The sequence below is a fragment of the Catharus ustulatus genome, chromosome 2 (genome assembly GCF_009819885.2).
Source record: "Catharus ustulatus isolate bCatUst1 chromosome 2, bCatUst1.pri.v2, whole genome shotgun sequence".
Classification (NCBI taxonomy): Eukaryota; Metazoa; Chordata; class Aves; order Passeriformes; family Turdidae; genus Catharus; species Catharus ustulatus.
The window spans coordinates 28,586,685-28,608,267 of NC_046222.1; the positions used below are offsets into that span (position 1 = coordinate 28,586,685).

Consider the following 21,583-nt stretch of genomic DNA (forward strand, 5'->3'; position numbering starts at 1 on the left):
CGTGTAAAAAAGTGACATATTGTATAGAAGTGGAGTGATTTTTGTTTCATTTTCTAAAAAAATATGATGCTGCCAACTCACACATGGAACTCACAAACTTCATGTCTTCAAGTATTTTTGAATGATTGCCATTGAAACTTCTTCATCTTCTAGCTTTCTTTTCACTGGTAATAATGTATTCGCATTTGGACAGACCTTGTTTATACTTCAGGAGTCACAGGTATTGAGCTTTAACCTTTGAATTTTGGTTAGTTATCCGCTGTAAATATTGGGTGATACTGCTGCATTTGTCTTCTTCTTCCCCATTTTAGGTAGCTTGCTAGCAAATCTAGCCTTCTTGTTGGGGTTACAGTAAGAGAAATGCTGCAGTGCACTTGCTGCCACTCTCCTGTTGCTGCCTGCAGGACTTCTGCTGGTGAGTCACCCATGCTGTGAATTTGGTGAAAGCAAAACATTCCTCAGAGCTTACCAGTTTTGCAGCCATTGATCATGTCCTGAGCTATCAGTAAAGGCCATTCTTTGCACCCTCATTCTCTTGTATCTCTAACGCTTTTACACACCCCTCTGCATTCATTCTTCTTTCTAGTTAGAAATTTCTGTATTTCTGTAGAGAAATTTCTGCATTTCTATATTTCTGTATATGGATTTTTGCACGTCAATGTAATATAAACCACAGAGTACAGTGCTGGTCTTGGCTTGGATGGCTGGCAGGATAAATCCATTTTCTGCAGGGTGTTGGGAGCTGGAAGAGTTTTTACTCTTTCTCTCAGTGGAGAAAATTTTTTCCATTAGCATGTCAAAGGAACCTGGCCCAGGCAACTCCCTGTTTTCTAATTACTCAAGACAAAAGAGGGGGTGGGGATGAATAGCTGTAAGTTGCTTTGTCCTTGCAAGGAGCCGCTTGCATTCCCGGCCTGAATGCGGAAGAGAGAGGTTCTTTTTCTCTGTGGTGAGACCAGGCCCTGCACTCCGACACTGCTACAGCTTCCTGCTTCTGAGAACAGCGCTGAGAGCCGGGATGCAAACGGTGAGCAGAGGTTTCTTTTCCTTCACCCTTCTCCCACCTGGGACCCCCCTGCTGCTGCCACCTGCCTGCTCCTGCAGTTCCCACGACTGAGAAAAGAGAAAAAAAAGCCACTCCACCCTCGCTCCACCGGTACCGTGTGGAGGAGGAGGGCGCCTGACTGGACAAAAGGACTGAGACTGAGTTTCGTTCTGTTTTGTCACTGATCTGTTCATACCTGATGTTGTTCTTGTTTGTCTTGTAAATATATCAGTAAAGAACTGTTATTCCTAAACCCATACCTTTTGCCTGAGAAACTCTTAATTTCCAAATTATAGTAAACTGGAAGGAAGGGAATTTTCACTCTCTATTTTGGGAAAAAACTCTCACCTTTTTCTTTTCTGGCAATACTGTCCCCTAAACCAGGACACAGGGTTAATTGTGCTGCAACTTGCTTCAGCTTTACTGAGAGAGACAGATGCAGGTGATTACATAACGTGTCCTATCACTAAAGCACATCACCTATTTAACATTGCTCAGTGACTGCAGTTTTCCTTTGTGCCTGTTCCTGGCTGGGTTACACCAACTTAATTCAACTGTATTCCCGGGCAATTACCTGATTGCACATTAAGGGAAATGTTATAATCTAGCTCAGTAGAAAAAGAACCAAGGCCATGTCAACCTCCCTGAAAGTCGCTGGGCACACCTAATTCTTACAAAGGAAACACTGGGAAGAGTGTGGATGCTGCAGAATGTCCCCAGGGCTGCCATCAGTGTAGTCTGGAGGGAAAATTCCCAGGGACAGGCCCATTCACTGAGAATAACTATATGAGTAAAGCTACAGGTAAATCAACAGCTGAACCAGAACCAGCTTCTTGGCTGAAGCAGCACCATCCTCTCCATCATACTAAGAAGGGCAATGGTCTCTGCTGGCAGTGCCACTTGGGCCAACTCTGTGTCTCTGCAGTACAGCTGCACCCAGTCAGCTGGAAAACAGCGCCCTGAACTGTGCACAGTGCTGGATGCTCAAAGACAGACCCAGCTAAATAGAGCCTAGGACTGCTCCTGGAAGCATCTGAGCCCATAGCAGTCACTCTGTCTCAGCAGAGAAGGGAATTATCCAGCTTAATGTCAGAGCTTCCAAAATGCTCAACAAATTCAGAACATTACCGGAATAAGAACAGTATCTGTAGGAACTTCAACCAGGGTAAAATTACATGCTCCTAATCCTTCTCCCCCACAGCACACAGTGAGTTCCACACTGAGTCGGAAAATAAACAAGCTCAGTGCTCCAGAGATGGGCTATTGCACAATTACCCTCACTGTGGAGGTTTATTTGTCCTCCCAAAATCAGCTGGTGCCAGCCACTCTCTAGCATATGCTCACCAATGAGCAGCCATACACTGCTCCTGTAATTTGTGGCCATTTTATGCCTGTGGGGTGATAAGCAACAGTGACTGACATGAACAAACAACCCTTGAAAGGAATTACATGGATTTTTTGTAGAGGAAGATAGGCCTGCTATGGCTGGCCACACCTCTACTGTGGAGAAATACCCCTTGAATGGGCTGTGATTACCAACATGTATCTCAACCCTACCAGGGAGAGATGCCCCTTAGGTGGGCACATCCTCCCTTATCATGGTGAGCTATCCTGAGGTTTTCAGTTATCCCACCATGCCTTAGTACCCATGTTAATATTTTGTAACCAACTGGTCTTTCCCTCTTTGGTACCACCCTTGCTTTCCCCCATAAAAATCCCAGCCTCTGCCCAGTTCAGGTGTTGTCCCTGGCCTCTTTCACAGAGCTGCTGGATAATAAAGGAACCTCTGTGGAATTTGCCATATGACTCTTCTGTCTGTCTGTCTGTCCCTGAGTCAGCCTGCGAAAGCCTCACAAGCTGAGCTGAAATCACTGAGAGCTGATCACTTGCAGGCTCCGGCTGCAGCTTGCTGAGGTTTATCCAGCGGCTCGGAGATCTGCCAGAAGACCCCCTTAGAAGGCTGTCCCTTGCGGGACCCTCTGTCTGGGAAGATTGAGGCTTTCCAGGTCGGAGCAACAGACCTCCACAGACCCCCAGCCGCTACAGATTTTAGTTGTATTCTATACAGTTTCCTAGATAGCAATTATACACAAACTATAAGAAGCAATCAGAAAATGGAGTGAGCCACTTTTCCAGCAGAAGTTTTGTGGGTCAGCATCAGGCAATACAGAAGCCCCTCTCAACTGACCCACAGAAGAGCTCTCAGAAACCATCCCATCTGTGGATTCAAAATGCTGGGCTACAGACTTGGACAAAAGGTCTGCTTCTTCAGTCTGTCTCTCTATAGAAGAAAAAGTGCTGAAGGAGTCAGATGTTCCCTGGATAGGAACTGGCTTGTTTATAGCAAATTGTCCCTCAACCACACCAGCACCCTCCTCATGAAGTCTTGTCATTGCTTTTATAGCTGCGTTTCTACTACATTTGTAGCATGCAATGGGCATGTTCAGGCATACCTCTGCCCAGCCCTTGGCTGGGTTTTCATGTTGTTGTTTCATTTAGAATGATGCCCAACAAGCAACATCTAGCAAAACTGATCTGCTAGTGCTGATCTCACAAGGGATGCGTGCTCTAGGTCAATGCACCTATTCAAGTTTGGAAAAAAAATAATATGAAGACTTTTTAATTTTTTAATGGTAGATGCTATCTGTCAGCCCTAACTCACCTCAGCAAAGCTTCACCAAATATGTAATAAATGAGGTACTCTAGCAGACTATCTTCTGCAATTTTTGCTGTAGTGTATTGTAAGGCCCCAAAACTCTAAAATACTTCCCAAAGCATTAACCTGGCCCATTCAACTCAGCAAACTCTAAGACCGTTCAATTTTAAGTTACTTAAAACTCCCGTAAGAGGGAATTAAAAGAAAGAAAGACAGAAAATACATAGAAAATACATAGAAAAGAACAAATATAGGCAAGAAGACATAAGGTCGAGACATGTCCTTGCTGGATATCCTGGGTTAAATACCCTTTGGCTTTCCTGGGCCCTTCTCCCATGTGGGCCTTCTGGTTATTTTAGGAGTTGGATTAGGGGCTCCAGAGATTAATGCATTGCCTCTGGTGTGCCACGGGTTGGCAGCCACTGCCAGTCTGGGATACAGGCTCTAGGAATAGGGTGTGCAGGGCATGGCATTCCCCCACCAGGGCAAGGGCCAACCTGCCCTTACCCCTCACAAACACACTCAGAATGTTTCAAACCAGCACTGCTTCCAGCCTCTCACATACTTCAGAGAATGTCACAGCCCATGCAACTTAATTTGCATTTATGTTTGTGCCCTGAATATTTTGCTTTAGTACATAGTGCTTACATTACATCCAGAAACACTATTGCACTGATTGGCTGAGCTGCACTGACTATGGCAATATTTATATCCTGTGCCTGTCAGTGTGCTAAGGAATTAAGCTAAATAAATTCTGTAGTGCTTGCAAACCCACCCTGATTATTTTTGTGCCATTATTTTCATTTCTGTAACAAGTTGTCAGGTTTGCACTTAGAACAGCCTGTACTGTAAGATGAAGAATCTCCTGTCATTGATAGTTCCACTACTCTTTCCATGATTTGGATTAGGCTTTTAAAAAGGCATACTTCTTCAAAGAGGTACATGATATTTGACCTTTTAAATTTGCAACATTGAACTGGGAGATACAGAGCCTTCTTTTCTCCTGGACTGGAAATCAGAAGCCTACACAGGCTAAGGCCAAATGGGCCAGCCCAGGGGAGGTAGAGTTGAGACCCCTGGCTTTTGCAGCTCTGGGTAGACCCTCTGGTGTTTAATAACATCCATATGCCAGATGAAACTTGTGGCTGGCGGCTTGAATGCAGGACACCTCTTCCTTGTGTGGCTTCTTTGAATGAGATGTTACACAGTGGCCTTCTCTGTACTGGGAAAATTAATGAGGTCCCTGCCCTCTTCCACGGTCTCTTCTAAAGAAACACTTGAGAACTTCAATGGCTAAGCTGCTTAAAGTTGGCTAAAGCATTCAAATGTTCGTGGTAAAGTAGAGAAGGAAGGAAGGGGACAGGAGCCACAGCACTGCTGCCTCTGCCACCCGCCCACACATGCCTTGCAAATGGGCAATCAAAGGGCTCCTGGAACAGAGCAGGACTATGCCAGGAGGGCTCTCAAACCCTGTGGTTAGGGCAGTAACCCAAGGAAAAGGAGGCTGCTGAGGGTGGCTGCTGTGTGTTCTGCAACCCAGGCCAGTTGGACCCTGGCTGATTTCGCGCTGATCCCAGTGCATCTCTCCCATTCTCCATTGCTATCACCTCTCTCTGGAAAGCCTCAGAAGTGGCAAATGGTTCAGGGCCTTGTGTCCATATGTGGGTGGCAGGGGGAGAAGAGCCACTGCTATGCAGGAGATTCCTGTCACACCTGAGTCCACTTCAAATTCAATGCTCACCTCGTCTTTCTGGGGTGGTGTCTCATCTGGGCTGGTGGCTCACCTGTCTGGTCTGGGGTCAGTTATCTGCTCAGGGAAGCGTTACCCTTGTGCACCTATATGAGAACTAAATAAATAATTTTAACAAATCTGTCCTGTTATTTCTGATCCTGCCCCCCATACACTGCTCTGCTTTTGCTTTGCACAGTCACTGCCAAGGAAAAAGTGTCATATTTTTTGCCCACTTCAGTATTAGCTTGTTTTCAATCCTCATAAACTGGCAGTGTAACTTTTCACACCAAATACACTACTTGCGTACTTACAACTTTACATCTTGGAACAGGGAAACCTCTCATTTTTTTTCCTACATTTTTCAGTTTTGATCCTGACTATTCTGACCCTGCAACAACAAAACACTAAAGAATAGTTACAGTAAATTCACGAATACAAGCCGCACTGACTATAAGCCGCATCTCTGGGTGTTGGCAAATATTTCGGTTTTTGTCCATAGATAAGCCGCACCCGAATATAAGCCGCTTTGTCGTTCGCAGCGAGGACCCGCGTGCAATTAGTAACAGAACCGTGGCAGGGCGGCGTTTACTGGCTGAGCTAAGGCTGTGCAGGCTCGGCCCTCTAGGGGCCGCTGACGGGGCCAGGTGGTCCAGCACGGTGCTGCAGCTCGGGGCTGGCCGCCGCTGCCCCTGGGCTCGGTCACCCCGGGTCGGCGCTGCCCTGCGGTGGCAGGCAGGGACGGAGCTTCCCCCGCTCCTACGGCAGCGGCGGTGGGCGGGGACGGAGCTTTCCCGCGCCCGTGGCGCCGGCGGCGGGCAGGGACGGAGTTTCCCCGCTCCTGCCGCGGCGGCGGCGGGCGGGGACAAAGCACCCCGTCGGCTCCCCGGGCCGCAGCAATGGCGGCGCACGCTTCCCCCCCCTCCCTGGGCCGCAGCAATGGCGGCGCGCGCTTCCCCCCCCTCCCTGGGCCGCAGCAATGGCTGCGCGGGGCTCCTGTCGGCTCCCCGGGCCGCAACAATGGCGGCGCGGGCTTCCCCCCTCCTCCCCGAGCCACGGCAATGGCGGTGCGGGCTTCCCCCTCCCTCCCCGGGCCGCGGTAGGGGCGGCCCAGGTCCCCCCTCTCCTCCCCGGGCCGCGGCAATGGCGGCGCCGGGCCCCCCCCCCGTCTCTCCCCTGGGCTGTGGCAGAGGAGGAAAGAGAGCTCTCCCGCCTCTCTCCCCGCCCCCCGTGCTGCCTACAGGGAGCCAGGCTCCACCCGCGGTGCAACAAAGTAGCAATTTGTAACAATCGCAAAATGCCGACTTTGCAGCTGCTCGGCTCAGCACTCTGGCAGGCACTTCTGAGGTTGTATTAGCCGCTCCTGATTATTAGCCGCATTTCCGGTTTAGGAGCAAAATCGTAGTCAAATTGGTGCGGCTTGTATTCATGAAATTACTGTACTATCTAGCTAACTAAGCACTCTCATTTTATATATGTTCCCCATAAGAGTTAAATAAATATGTCTATAAATATGGTCCGTGAATGCTCATCCTGGGGTCAATATGCTTCATACCAAAAGCAACTTCAATTCATACGGATACAGTTAGATTTTCTGAAGAATATGGTTGGATCAAGGAAAAAGTAACTCAAAAACATGAAGGATCACACTGCTGAAGAGGCCAGATGACCATTCCAAAGCTCTTACCGTAGGTTTCTTACTAAAATGCATGGAAACTTAGATACCAGTTCTTCACACTGATATTGGAGTTGTGCCCTGCATATGTGTTTGCTTTTTTGAGCTATTTTTTCCATTGGTAATTTTTTATTCTTGTTTGTTTGTTTGACCCTGATTAGATACATGTATTTTGATACAGACAATGATCTTGATTTTGTTGAGTCTCTTCCTCTAGCTGAAATATCGAGCGACTCACAAAGAATTGATTAAATAAGAAAGAGCAATCTAATGTAAAAAGCCAACAGAAGGAAATATTGGTTCACACAACATACTATTAACCTGTAAAAATTGTTGCCATAAAATTGAATTAAACCCAAAAGCAAACATCAAAGCACTGGTTGAATGGCATTTCTAAAAGTTTCTGAAAAGATTTTAGAAGGCTCTAAAACTCCCTGGTCAAGATTAAACCAATAATTCACTATTAGGGGTAAACAATAGACAACAAGGTAAAGGACAGATTGTCCCCATTCATAATCGCCTCTACCCTTTGCAGCAGCACCCCAAGACTAGACACAATAAAAGCCAGAATACAGTCAGACAGACTAGGCAGAGAGCCGGGAATGGGATTGGTATGTTTATCTTCCCTTGTGAAAACAAAAATAAAGAAATGCTTGCAGAATTGATCTTTAAAGGTCTTTCTACCTTTCTGGTGTTTTTTCAATTCAGGGGAAAAAAAGTTTATTGACACTGGGAAAGCTGTAAACTCTGAAGCCATAACTTACAGCCAGGCTTGAGGGAGCTTCAGCTTCCCCTCAGATTTTGGTGTTAATGTCTCAATCTCATATTAGAAACATAGGGCAAATAAAAAACTGACACACACTCCTAAATTGTATTTTAAAATTATTTTTAAGTGATAAATAAATTATATTGCTATTTTAAAGTATCATTGACTGTACCGACTGTGAAAAATTGTTCTGAAGAGCTTCTTCAATAATCAAAATAACAATTCTAGTTTTGAGATATGCTTACTGTGAAGAAGGCAACTTACAAATTCCAAGGACTCAATTTTTTAAATTTCTTGAGAAGACAAAATTTTTATTTTTATTGCAATATTGCCTGGACTTCACAATCTAGCACTATATCTTCACCCCTCTGTTGTGCAAACATGTGACAATATTTTTAAAATGTCTGCTTCTAGAAAACCACTGAAGAAGCCTCACAGACAGAGAAGAACACAAAGGGAACAATTGCAAAGATTTATTTAGCGCTTTCTGTGCTTGGCACTTAGAAACAGAGTTCCGTGCATAGGGCAAATTTTTATACAGCTTTTTCTTCGTACATATTTTACATACCATTTTTATTGCCCTCTTTTATATTCATAATATTGTATACCCCACTAGGCATATAAATACATTTATCTACAACACCTCACAACAACTCTCAATAATATCTGTATTCTGTTACTTGGTATTTGCATTTTCACACAACTTAAATGCATAGCTTGCACCAAGCTACAATTGTTTTCTTATTTTTAAAGGATTTGAAGAGAAAAAAGGAAAAAAAAAAGAACAAGAGAAAAAAAACCCAGAAAATAAAGATGTTAAAAGGCAATGATCTATTTGATTAAACAGAAGCCATGTGGCAGGTAGAAGGTTGGCTAATACTCAACCTCACTGTTTCTGAAATGCTAATGTTTTTCTATGGCAACTCTCGCATGCAAGGTCAGCTGCACTCCTGTAGAGCTCTGTTTTCTCACCACTCTTCCCCATTAACTCAGTCTGGACAGTTCCTTCCCACTGGGATGGGTGCTGTGGGAGACACGCATTCCCCACAAAGGCTGTCATCCATTCAGTTTGTTGCATTACTTCCAGTCAAGTCAACAGGAGCTAAGCCCCCTCCCCCCATTCATCTTTCCAAAGTTACATTCCCGCTTCTGTCTGAGGCTCATTTGTGAGCTAAAACTTTTTTCTCCTCTCTCTCTCCCATCTCTATCTGCAGATTGGATGCTAGTGAGCTCGACCTTCATAAAGAAACAGCCAGTTGGGCAGAGTTGGTGAAAATGAGAAACCTCTTCAGAAGAAGCTCCAGCCCAGCACTGCTGTTCCTGTGCTAGAGTGGAAGAAGGACCCTCAGGCCTTGCTGGCTTCAGAAATGAGCTGAGCCATTCTGGCAGTGAGGAACTGTCTGTGAAGGGGGAGATCTTTAGAGCCATGGTCAGTGAAGCTTCAGAGGATGAAGCCCTGGGAGACTGCCCTTCTTCAACACTTGAAGGAGACAGCACACAAAATGGGTCCCTCCACACTGAAAGCTCACATTGCTTAAAGTTAATGCATAAACAGTAAATTCAGCTCCTTCTCTCCAGCTTCTCTTGAAGTCATGCCCTCTTCTCTGCAATGTCCAGAAAAAGCAGATGCCCTGTGCCAATCTGGAGGCCCTGGGCTACAACAAACTGGGATGGCTGTCAGTTGAGGCTCTCTAGAAAGTTCTGGGGCACACACCTATATGGCTTATGTTCTTGTTTATCATTACAATACTAGTTCCACTATAAGTTTGAAGGCAAAAGAGAACTGGGATGGGTTCACCCCTGGGAACAATGAAGGTCTGTCTGCCTTTGATGCCAAGGAGAGGCATGGCTTGTTAGACCATGTGCACAGACATCTGTGAGGAAGAGCCCTGAACTGCTCCATACTGCCTGTTGTCACAGGCAGCAGCCGTCTGCTGGTTGCTGGAGGGAGGGCTGATCATGTGCATCCCGTGATCCATCCCTGTGGAAAGGTATTGCCTCTCTCCAAAGGCCCCACTGGATGGGGAAGAGCAGAGTAAAGTGCTTTGGGAGGTGGTGAGTTTCTCGGGGCTTGCTGCCAGCCTGGGAGAAGCAGGGAAATTGTATCCATAAAGGTTGTAGGGATTGTGCAGAGAGAAGGCATTGTAGGAGCTCTGCTGCATGTGGCCACCACCAAACATGTGTGAAGAGGAGGAGGTGGAGGCAGGGTTGCCTGCTTGCATGACATACTGAAACTGGGAGCCAGGGAAGGATCCCAGTTGGCCACTGTATGCCTCCATCTTGCTGTTGCTGGGCAGGGAGGAAGGAGCCGGCATTCCTGAGATCAAGGCGGGAGTCCTCTGAGGCATGAAGGTTTCAGAGGGCTGCGAGGCAGCAGCAGTGCTGCTCTGTAGCCGGTTGTAGCCCCCATCGCTCAGCCCTGGGTAGCTCTGCAGTGCTGCCATGTTGCTTCTGGCACAAGGAGGATAATCAGACAGGTTGAGGTTGCAAAGCTGACTCTCCCGGCAGCCAACATTGAAAGTGTTGGGGGCCAGATGGAAGGCTGGAGGAGAGCAGGATGGAGAGAGAAGGTGAGAAGAAGCAGATGGTGATGGGGTCCCCGTGCTGGAGGTGGTCGGGGATGTTCCTGTGCTGCCTCCTGCAAAACAAAACACATGGGAGAATGTTCAGCACCCAGAACTACATCTGCAAAATGAGACAGCCTCATTGAAAAACAGTTTAGTTCAATAAAGAAGGGTGGTAAAATGGCAACTGGAAAACGCAACCTTTCTTGGCAAATGCCCTCACTTTGTTAATAGCATCCATTGGTCTTTACTTCTGCTTTTTTGCTATGACTTTGTTTTTCAACAGACATTTTATTCCCTTTTAAAACGGGAGAGGAAAGCAAGCCTGCCACAGAGTAACCCAAGGCATTGCGAAAAGCTGCAAGGAAAGATGGTTCCATCAGTCAAGAGATATGCCATTTGCAGGCATGGTTATCTAGTTCTTTTTAAGGAGGAAAAAAAAAAGAAAAAAAAAAAGAAAAAAGAAGGTAATTTCTCCTCTCTCCTTGTCTGCAGAAATTCCACCAGTCAGTGAACTATATGGTCCCACTGCAAACACACTTTATCATCTGCTCAGGGCTTGCAGTGGGAAGTGGCTGAAAGCATGTTGGATTCTGCACCATTCAGCATTTTTGTCAGCTGGCTCACAGTGCAGAGGTACTGATTCAAGCCAGAAGTAACACTAAAATGAAGAGACACAGTTTCAAGCTATATCCTGCTCCACAGAGGACAGAAAGGGGATGTATCAGGATTTTCAATCATGTGCTTAAAATTTAAAAGGGATTCCATATGCCATACCAGTGATATTAACAAAATACTGATGTATATGCATGTCAGTAGTATCAGTGCATTATATAATATTTATACTATGAGTGATGGAATTGACCATTCTGCACAGCAGGGATGCTCCCATGTTCTGACCTGGGAAAATAATACTGTGTAATGCTACCAATAATGGTAGCAAACTGAAAGCAAGTGTTATGAAAAAGATAATGGCAGAGTTTTGAGCTTAAGAAGAGATTATTTATAGGCAACATTCTTAATTGGAGGAGGCTTCCTTAAACAACCAGGAAAATCAGTTCTGTGCTTAAAAGAATTCAGTTTTTTGATGTGAAACCTTTTATTTCCATTTGATTATTTTCTTTTTACAAGATTCCCTTTCTGCATTAGGGCAACCAACACTGGAGACTCTTGTAAAAAGTAAAAAGAAGTGCTGGTGAAAAAATTTGACCAGGGAATAAACAGACCCAGAGGAACTGAGAGGCAGCATTTCTAACAAGGTAGAAGATTACAGATGAGAGGCAAAGGGACTCGAAAAGATGGTGTTTGAATGGGATGATGAAATTTCACCAAGGCAGAGATTGCACACTGAGCATCAAAAATAAGGGACAACTTTTTCTTGTATCATCTTATGGTAAAAAACCCTGCAGGATTTTGAGACTAGTCTGTATCTGCTAAAACAAAACAAAACAAAACAAAAACAAAAAGACCAACCAAAAAAACAACAACAAAAGAAAAGAAAAAAGGGGAAGAACTTAATGCAGTGCTGCTTGATGAAAAGAGAGTATGCTAGTTGTTAAGAGAAGCACTAGAAAGACATGTTCTGTGTCAGTATATGATGGTGAGAATGAATGCAAGATCATACCTGACTCTTTCTGACACATATAGGATGAAACAGAATGGGGAGTGCAAATGTAACCTTGAGAAACTAATAATATTCAGGATTTTTTTTTTTTTAACCTATATTTAGAAAATAAGAAGAAAAACAGCACTGGGTAGGCATAGCCTGGAGTGATTGCTGTTGACCCAGGCAACACTAATAAAAGGCAAATTTCTGTGTTGCTAAATCAAAGCAGTCATTCCCATTTCCAGACATGGGGAAGCCAATGCTTACCAGTTATTGCTGAGCCACTGACTCCTTTTGTCATTCATTCAGAAGCATAAAAAAGAAGCATTGCATCAAATCTCCATTAAAGTAAATGAGAGAAATTGAATTTTCAAATGCCACCGTGGACTCTGCATTCACTTCTTGACAATACTCCAATGCTCAAACTTGCTCACATATTTAGCTCTAGAGTTCAAAGGCTTGTTGTGTAAGTTTCTAGTTTAGCATTTATTTTAGAGGCTACACTTTCCTGGTTCATTTAATGTCTGTGTCAGACAACCTCAGGCTATTTTGGCTGTGGTAAGTAAAGATGGTACCTCTTCCAGCCTTTCTCCCTGTCTCTCTGTTACAGGTTGTCAATACTGCAGTAGGGTCAGCAGAAGGGAAGGCTGGCCTCTGCACAAGTAGTTCCATTGCTGTCTATTTTTAGTTGAAATTGCTGACAAAGATGAGATTGAACACAACTACAGACACCATTTTTTTGTTAGTCCTACTGTAAAGAGCACAACCTCGAACAATGAGAGCAGGCAGACAGCTGAATTCATGTATCATCTTCTAGTTATCCAAGCCTGAAATACAGAGGTCAAATAATCACAAAACAAATACAGCATAAAGTGAGATGTATTTAACCCACAGTAATCCTACTTTTGACTCTACACCATTTATTTAATGAATAAACTGCAGAAAGCGACTCCCTTGCTGACAGTGTCTGGAAAGTAAGTAAAAATACATACGTATACAAGTATTTAATGACCTGTTTGGAATAAAATACGTAGAATAAATTATTAAATATGATGTCTTAATTTCGGTCTTCCTTTTCCCCAGAACTAAACTTTATCAACTCAGTAGAAGAAAAGTGCACACACAGTTACCTCAAGCATTAGACTCTACTCATCTGCTGAGAAGCTACAATTCACTCCTACCCATAACTGAGGCTTTGGCTACACAGAGTAAGTTATGCTTGTTAGCAGTTTCAAGGATTGCCTAATGAAACTGACATTTCAGTTCACCTCCAAAGAGGGATTGAGTGATTATGCTTTGAATAATCCCAATTTGCAGGCCAGTGGGAAAACCCTGAAGTGACAACACAACGGTTAGGAAACAGAGTAAAAAAGATTTTTCTCTGTAACTTCAAAATGATGAGGAGGTAAGGGATCCATCAACAGGAGCAATGCCAAACCTGACAACTCTCTTTCAAGAATGCTTCACAACCAATGCCAACCACAAGCACAGGGCATACCACACTTCTCCTGCAACAGAGCATAATGCAGAAGCAGGAACTTCCTAATCATTTGCAGAGTAATCTTTACACCTTAAAAGTGGAACAGGAAATAATACAATGCAATGCCTGTCTCAGCTCATTCTCTTTGGACCAGTTCCACTCTGCTCCGCATCAGCCATCTTTGCTGGCAGCCCTAAGTCTGGGCCGTACACAATCTGGACTTTTGTGAAGTTGTAACTTGGTCTGTAGTTGATACAAAGTCATCCAAATACCCCTAGAGATGGCAGCAAGCCCAGCAAATATATCCACACCATATCACAGTCTTGGAAAAACAGATGTGTGTGTCATTTTAATGGAAGGCATGGATACAAACCAATACAGTTAAACTGATACACAAAACTATGTTAGGTCTGGTTTAAGTTCAACTGAAACCACATTTAAGCAAGAATAAAATTAATCCCTCAATAGTTGTCCTCTGTTCATTTTCTCTACCCACCATTTCTCCTGGAAATAGCTGCCAACATCAAAAGCATTTACCAGCAATGTCACAGTATCTCTCACCTCCACACTTACTATGATTTCCAGTGTGATTAATTATTATTTTGAGCAGCACCCAGAAGAAAATTTTTTGTCTCTGCAGACATTGGTTCTACATATGTGCATCACAATTGTATAAAATAGAAAATTCAGAATTTCAAAGGCCCCTCCTTTGTATCCGAAGCCTGCCCCACGTGGCAGATGAAAGTGTCTGTCCTCACAGTGTCCTGCTATTCTGTCCATGGCTTAGCCAAGCAATGCTGTCATTCTGAAAGGAGTTTGTTCTCCCAGCATACAAGCAATAACTAAGTTGACCTTATCAAAAGGACAGAAGCATTTTCAGTGAGGGGGACTGGAGTACAATCAAGTTCAAGAAGTCAAAATTTGCAAACTGGGACCAAGAAGTAGGGAAAAAGAAGAATGGAATCATGGTGGAAGACAAGAAGACATATGGAAAGGGTGGGATGTAAAGGCAAACCTTGCTCTTCTTCTCAGAATTTCCTCTTGTGACACTAAATAGAAATGCTGTCTGTGTGCCAGGGTCAGATACATGCCCACAAGGCTTAGGGAAGAAATTACAGCTTTTCCTCTGGGTATCAACAAGAACTCCCATTAAAACATCTTCTCCAGTAGCTTATGACGGTTGTCTCCTTCCTGTCACATGTCCATCTAAGCCTCAGTAATGGTGCTGTCTTCCTGTATGTTCCCAATAAACCCTTGCTTTTGCTTTTACCTAGACTGAGCTTGTGTTAAGGACGATTTCAGGGCAAACTGCAGCCCAAATATACATAGTCCATAAGTATGATGTGCCTTGCAATGAGGGGCTGGAGTACATTGGAAACATTCAGCATGCCAGGGCACCTGAAAGGCTACAGGGACCTCTTCCACAGAAGGCAGGTCATGTAGAGAACTTCTAACACTGCAGCGTAGATGGAAAATGCATCTACCAGCAGCCAGCATTAGGCAAAGGAGCTTTCTGGCAACAGCAAGATAGTGGGGAGAGCATCAGTGCCAAGGGAGTCTGAAGCAATTGTGCATGGAAAATTTACAAATGACACCATGCTATTCACTTGACCCACAACTTATTCCAACCTCCTTTATCTGAAAGGTGCACATAAATCAAACTTTGGACTCCACTGCAGCATATTTTCCTTACTAATGTTTCCAGGGATTGGATACTACCATTACCTGCAGTGCCTCCATACAAACCTCTTGGTACAGTGCAGAGCTGCCGTCAGCACAGCATACCTGAACATGAAAGCCATATCCTGTGCAATGGCAGAGTCTCACCAGACAGACAAGAGCTTTGGAGAAGTTTGGGCAACTTGGTCACAGCCTGCAGTTCTCAGCATGACTGGTCTCACACAGGGTATTCACTGTCACACTGCAAACAGATGTGGCTGTGTGTCCTCAGGGTTTGTGCCTTACTTTCTAACAAGGATGGGAACAGGAAGGTGGTTCATTTTAAGATTTTATGTTTTGATGGGTCAGGAAAACACAAAGTTATTCTTGGAGTGGAAGTGCTACTCAGAGAGCTTAGCCCACTCCCACCTATAAGCTAGTTTAGCTTGTGGCCAGACACAAACCATGGGGTAGCACGGCCAGCCCACAGTCTGCAGGCTTTAAAGAGCTCACAGGACTGTGCCCAGCCCACAGCCCACAGTCTCAGCCAGGCCATCTCCTTCCACCTCCATACATGAACATATGCTTGGACTGATAGGTGCACGACCTCACCTATCTATCTCCTGGAGGAGCCGCAGCCCCTCTTCTGACACCTGTCCAAGATGTTGGCATCTTCATCATCTGATAGTTACAGTAAATTCATGAATACAAGCCGCACTGAGTATAAGCCACATCTCTGGGTGTTGGCAAATATTTCGTTCTTTGTCCATAAATAAGCCACACCTGAATATAAGCTGCTCTGTCGTTCGCAGCGAGGACCCGCGTGCAACAAAGTTGCCAAATACTAACAGAATCACGGCATGGCAGGGGGTTTACTGGCCCAACTAAGGCTGTGCAGGCTCGGCCCGCTAGGGGCTGCTGATGGGGCCAGGTGGCCCAGCTCGGTGGTGCTGCTCGGGGCTGGCCGCCGCCTCTGGGTTCGCTCGCCCCAGCCCCGCTCCCGCCGCGGCACCGGCCGGGCACGGAGCACCCCCTGCTCCCACCACGGCGGCAGAGGGCGGGGGAAGAGCACCCCCTCTCCTCCCCGAGCCGCGGCAATGGCGGTACGGGCTCCCCCCCTCCTCCCCGAGCTGCGGCAATGGCGGCACGGGCTCCCCCCTCCTCCCCGAGCTGTGGCAATGGCGGCGCGGGCTTCCCCCCTCCTCCCCGAGCTGCGGCAATGGCGGTGCGGGGTCCCCCTGTCTCTCCCCCAGGCTGTGGCAGAGGAAGGAAGGAGGGAGCTCTCCTGCCTCGCTCCCCACCCCCCGTGCTGCCTGCAGGGAGCCAGGGCAACAGAGTAACACTTTCTAACAATCGCAAAATGCCGGCTTTTACTGGCAGGTGCTTGGCTTGGCGCCCTGGCTGGCACATCTGGGGTTGTAAATGTCAGAAAATTATTCACATATTAGCTGCCCCCGAGTATTAGCCGCACTTCCGGGTTTCCACCAAAATTTTTGTCAAATTGCTGCGGCTTGTATTCGTGAAATTACTGTATGTGTTCAAGACCCTAGGGGTGCAGGAAAACAGGACTGTGGCCACAAGTCATTCACCTGGCTCACAACTCTCCTCCTGGCACTTTAGTTGAGTAAATAAGCCCGCCTGAGAGGTAGTTTATATTGATTTGGGCACAGAGCCATGACAATGCAACTCTCCACCTTTCCAAATAGAGCTGGCCAGGAGCTGGCATGTGTCTGGCCAGCAAGGAGCACAGAGGACCCTGTCCATGCAGATGTACTCCAAGTAATTTCTGAAAGGTCTGGGTTTTGTGATGACTCTACAGTCTTGGATATATATGTACAGGGTCTTTCGAAGCACAGGAAAGGGCAGCTCTTCCCAGTGTTTTGCAGTGTCCTATCTTCAGACACAACAGTAAATAAATAAATTTGAACAAAAAGGTAATTCCTACTCCCATTTTGTGCACTTGCACACACATGTACACTAAGTATGACATATGAAATTTACTCTCTTCCTTCCAAGTTACTTCACCTTTGGTTGCAGAATAAAAATTAAATTTTTTAATTTCCAAGGATGGGAATCTGAGGGGGTAGTGAGGTCAGGAGGGAGGATTTGTGCAGATTGCCAGGTGGTCTGACTAATAGATTAGGAGGCCAGAGTGTGCCACTGTAACTATCTGATCTCATGTCCTTTTGGAGCCAGGCGTAGCACAAACCTGGATCCATTTCTGCTTCAAGCAGCACATGCCTCAGTCCTGCTTGATGGCTTCAGACATCTAAATGCCACAATATCAGGTGTCACTCCTGCTCTCACCTATCATGGCAACTTCCTTGCAAGTATAACTGGCAGTCCAAGGTCTCTGCTCCCATCCCAGCTTTCCAAAACTCAAACCGAAAATCTTCAGGAGGACTGAAAGATTTTTCATCACCATTACTACCCCTCTGAGTTCCCTCTTCACCACTTTGGAAAACTAAACGACTTTGTTTTCTGTTCCTTGTCTTCTTACTAAGAAACAGCAGGGCCACCTGGTCTGTGACATGTTGGACTCTCTCTTCACTCCTTCCCTATTTTTAGGAATGAAAACTTCCCATTTTCATGGGAATGTGAGTCATTTCTTTCTTTGCAGAGTGTAGTTGCCTTTTTTCTCTCTAGAGCCCTTGGCCAATTATCAAATTATGAATCCGCTGGTAAAATCTTTAAAAGGCCCAAATGAGACTCAAAACCTATTGCTGGCCAAGTGCTGGGTTGTAGAGGAAGCATAAAGAATGCTTTGTAGTTCTTTGGGATACAGCTCACAGGGCACATTTTAAAAAAATAATTACAGCAATAGATGTAAGGGGGAAAGTATGTACTGTATGGCACAAAAGTGAGGAATGAAAGGAAATTTTGGTTAAGGAGAGCAAATTACAGAGAAGGAATTTTTTTAATATGTTTACCTCAAATTACAATAATCACTGGAATTAATGGTAGATCTAGAACAACTCAGAAAAATACAGTAATTTCACGAATACAAGCCACACCATTTTGACTAAAATTTTGCTCCCACACCGGAAATGCGGCTTATACTCAGGAGCGGCTAATATGTGAATAATTTTCTGACATTTATAACCCCAGAAGTGCCAGCCAGGGTGCCAAGCTGAGCACCTGCCAGTAAAAACCAGGATTTCACGATTGTTACAAATTGGTTACTGTGTTGCACAGCAGGTGGGGCCAGCTCAGCACCGGCAGCGCGGGGTGGGGAGGGAGGCAGGGGAGTTCCCTCCTTCAGGCGGGGGAGAGGCAGGGGGCTCTGTGCTGACATCCCCACAGCTCGGGGAGGAGACTGGGGCTCCGTTCTGCCATACCCGCGGCCCGTGGGGTAAGCAGGGGGCTCCTGTCCCTGCCTGCTGCGGCAGGAGCAGGTAGGCTCCGCCCCCACCCTCCGCCGCTGCGGCGGGAGCGGGGGGTGCTCTGTCCCTGCCCGCCGCGGGAGCGGGGGTGCTCCATCCCTGCCTGCCACCGCACGGCAGGGCAGGGCCGGGCCGGGGCGAGCGAGCCCAGAGGCGGCGGCCAGCCCCAAGCGACCCCGCCGGATGGCCCCACCGAGTTGGGCCACCTGGCCCCCTCAGCAGCCCCAAGCGGGCTGAGCCTGCACAGCCTTAGCCGAGCCAGTAACCCCCGCCATGCCACAGTTCTGTTACTATTTGGCAACTTTGTTGAACACGGGTCCTCACTGCGAACAACAGAGTGGCTTATAATCAGGTGCGTCTTATTTATGGACAAAGAACGAAATGTTTGCCAACACCCAGAGATGTGGCTTAAAGTCCGTGCAGCTTGTATTCGTGAAATTACTGTACTTTACTTCCCTTTACGTCTTACAAATTTCTGCAAGGCAAACTGAGCAGTCAGAAAATTAGAGATAAAACTTGCCTCAGTCATTCTTCAAGATAAAATATTTTCAAAACCTAATGGTAAAAACCAACCCTTTTTTCTAATGTGAACATAAAGTATGATTCAGGACATGTGATTTCCACTCCCATCCATATCCAGAGAATCAAGACAGCTGAGGAAAAGCATTGAAATACTGTGGCAAGTTCAAGGGGCATGAAATTTTCTATTAATAAGAACATTATGTGCTACTCTTTGGAAACTGCAAATCTTCAAAGTATCATTGCCCACCTCTAGTCATTCATGTGAAATCTAATCACCACTCATCAGATAGCAGAGACAGGCTCCAGTCACTGGAACTCAGAGTAAACACCTCTCTGGAGAAACAAGAGCACAAGGTTCCTTTCAGGTCATCAGGAAGAGGCATAGACTTAGACTTCCAGCTTCTTGTGTCACATCTGGGAGGGTATTTTAATTTTCCAGTGAAGCACCAAAAATGTCCCTTGTTTAGAGGTAAACTGTCTGCAGCTCAACCTAGAAGAAGCTGGAACAGTTTGTGCCCTGGTGCTTTGTTTAAACGAGGTAGTCTATGAGCCATTTGAAGTATGCAGCAGAAACCAGCACTTGATCCTAGTAACTCTGGCAACAATTGCTCTGTTTCCAATCTCCTCTTCAAGGTCAAAAGAATCGAGTAGATAATTGAGTCCACACTCAGCTATCTGACCTCTGCCAAGAGCCTAGACTGTTTACAATTGATTTCAAAAGGGAAGCAGTATCCAGATTATCCTGGTGGCGTTGCTGACAGAACTGACGGCTGCCTTTGGGAGGCAAGGGGTCAATCAGATGAATTTGTAGGTGGTTCAACCTCCATTGATGTAAGCAGCTCCACTCCCTGTTGACACGAGACTGCAGAGTTAAGTTGTTCTCCTCTCAGAAGGAGACATTAGGACCTGTACTCAGTTTGTACATGCATGCTGCTCTAGAGCACCCACTGTCTTACCAACGAGAAACACACCCCTCTTTCCCTCCAGTACTCTTGTAAACAATTTTCAATGCTAATCTCAAGAAGTATTAATGCAAATTTTGCAGACCCTCTAAGAGGTGGACTCTCTACCCCCAGCCCAGGATCAATGCAGATGCTCAAGTGGATGGAGAAGGGGTTGAATCTACCGTGTCTACCCTTTGGAGTTCCTGGTGAAAATTTTATTCAATAAAAGAGCCCATTTGAAAGGACAGCTGCCTTGAGAGCTGACCAGTCAAATTTAAGATGTTTGACTCCTGTGGATTTGGCATGCATGTGTCGCAACAGTAATTTAATGATGAAGTGCATTTTTATGTGCTGCAGTGATAGATCATATAATGCAACTCTCATATTGGTCCTGAAATTCTGCTTAGGAGATACTTCTTCCTACCAACTTCCAGGGTACCTTTGCTTTCATTTCTTGATAAGTAATCAGCTTTTGCAAGAAGGATTACATACTGATCACTCTTCTAATATTTCCCCAGTGCCTTTTAAGATCCACAAAACTTACAGTCACTGATAGTGATCACAATATCCTGGAAAATCAGTGGGAAACTGGATATCACAAATGGGCAAGCCATAGCTCTTTTTACTCTTAGTGAAATAATGCAGAGTTACTGGAACTCAAATTTTCTTTTTTCCTCTCCCTCTTTTTTTTTTTTTTTTTACATTCCCTTTTAAAATCAAGAAACTGAGCCACAAATTTTTAATAATGAGAATCTGGATGAGGTTCAATCTAAATTTTGAAAATACATTCCAATTAAAGACTTTAATAGTTTCTTGGCTTTCCACACATCTCACTGCCATATGCATTCAATAATCCCAAACCCCCTTTCTCTCTAGCAGTAAGTAGACTGCAGTGTGGGTGATACCATTCCCCAGAAGGTCAGCTGCTCCTGGACTGTCATTTTCAGAGCATTTCATGAAAAGGTTTTTCTTAGGGGGGGACTTCTGTCTTTCAAAACTGGCTGCATATCTACTGTGATCCTAGAAGCTCTTGCAAAGCTGTGGATACTTTTGCATTATGTGCTCCAAAAGAGAGGTTTTGTTCTCAAATCAGGGGATTTCATTAACAGAACCAGCATGTTCTTTCCCTTGATAGGACAACATGGTGACCGCTTAGGTCACAGACCTGCAGGGACTTGCTGATATGCTGTCCTTCAATGGCAAAATGTGCAACTAAAGCTCATGGACCACAAGATTCAGCTGTACCAGGCATCTACTGGGTGCGATATCAAACTTTCCAGTTTGCATGGCAGCTGAAACCTATCATTGGGCAGATTAGGAAGTTATTCAATCCCTGCATGAAACAGCTGCATCCAGCACACTAAGTATCAATTTTGGTGTGTCTGTAGCCGTTGCTCCACGTAAAGCCTGGCCCAAACAAATGAGCAAAGCACTAGAATGTAGGTCGAATGCCACAAAGGATAACGTGATAAAAAATGTAATATCTTTAGATAATTGTATCACTTGGATGTGTCTGGAATACTCTGTGCAGACTTGTGTTTAAATAAATTATTA

The 21,583-nt window shown here is 45.3% G+C and overlaps 1 protein-coding gene across 3 annotated transcripts in view; it reads right to left on the bottom strand.

The window, feature by feature from the left end:
* Positions 1 to 8,329: 8,329 nt before the first annotated feature.
* The window catches only part of TBX15 (T-box transcription factor 15), a 99,782-nt gene continuing 86,528 nt past the window's right edge, over positions 8,330 to 21,583 (bottom strand). For all 3 annotated transcript variants that reach the window (XM_033053460.1, XM_033053463.2, XM_033053462.2), the window contains exon 8: positions 8,330 to 10,509. In XM_033053460.1, coding sequence (XP_032909351.1) covers positions 9,725 to 10,509 — 785 coding nt within the window. In that variant the 3' untranslated portion in view covers positions 8,330 to 9,724. The remainder of the gene's footprint in view (positions 10,510 to 21,583) is intronic.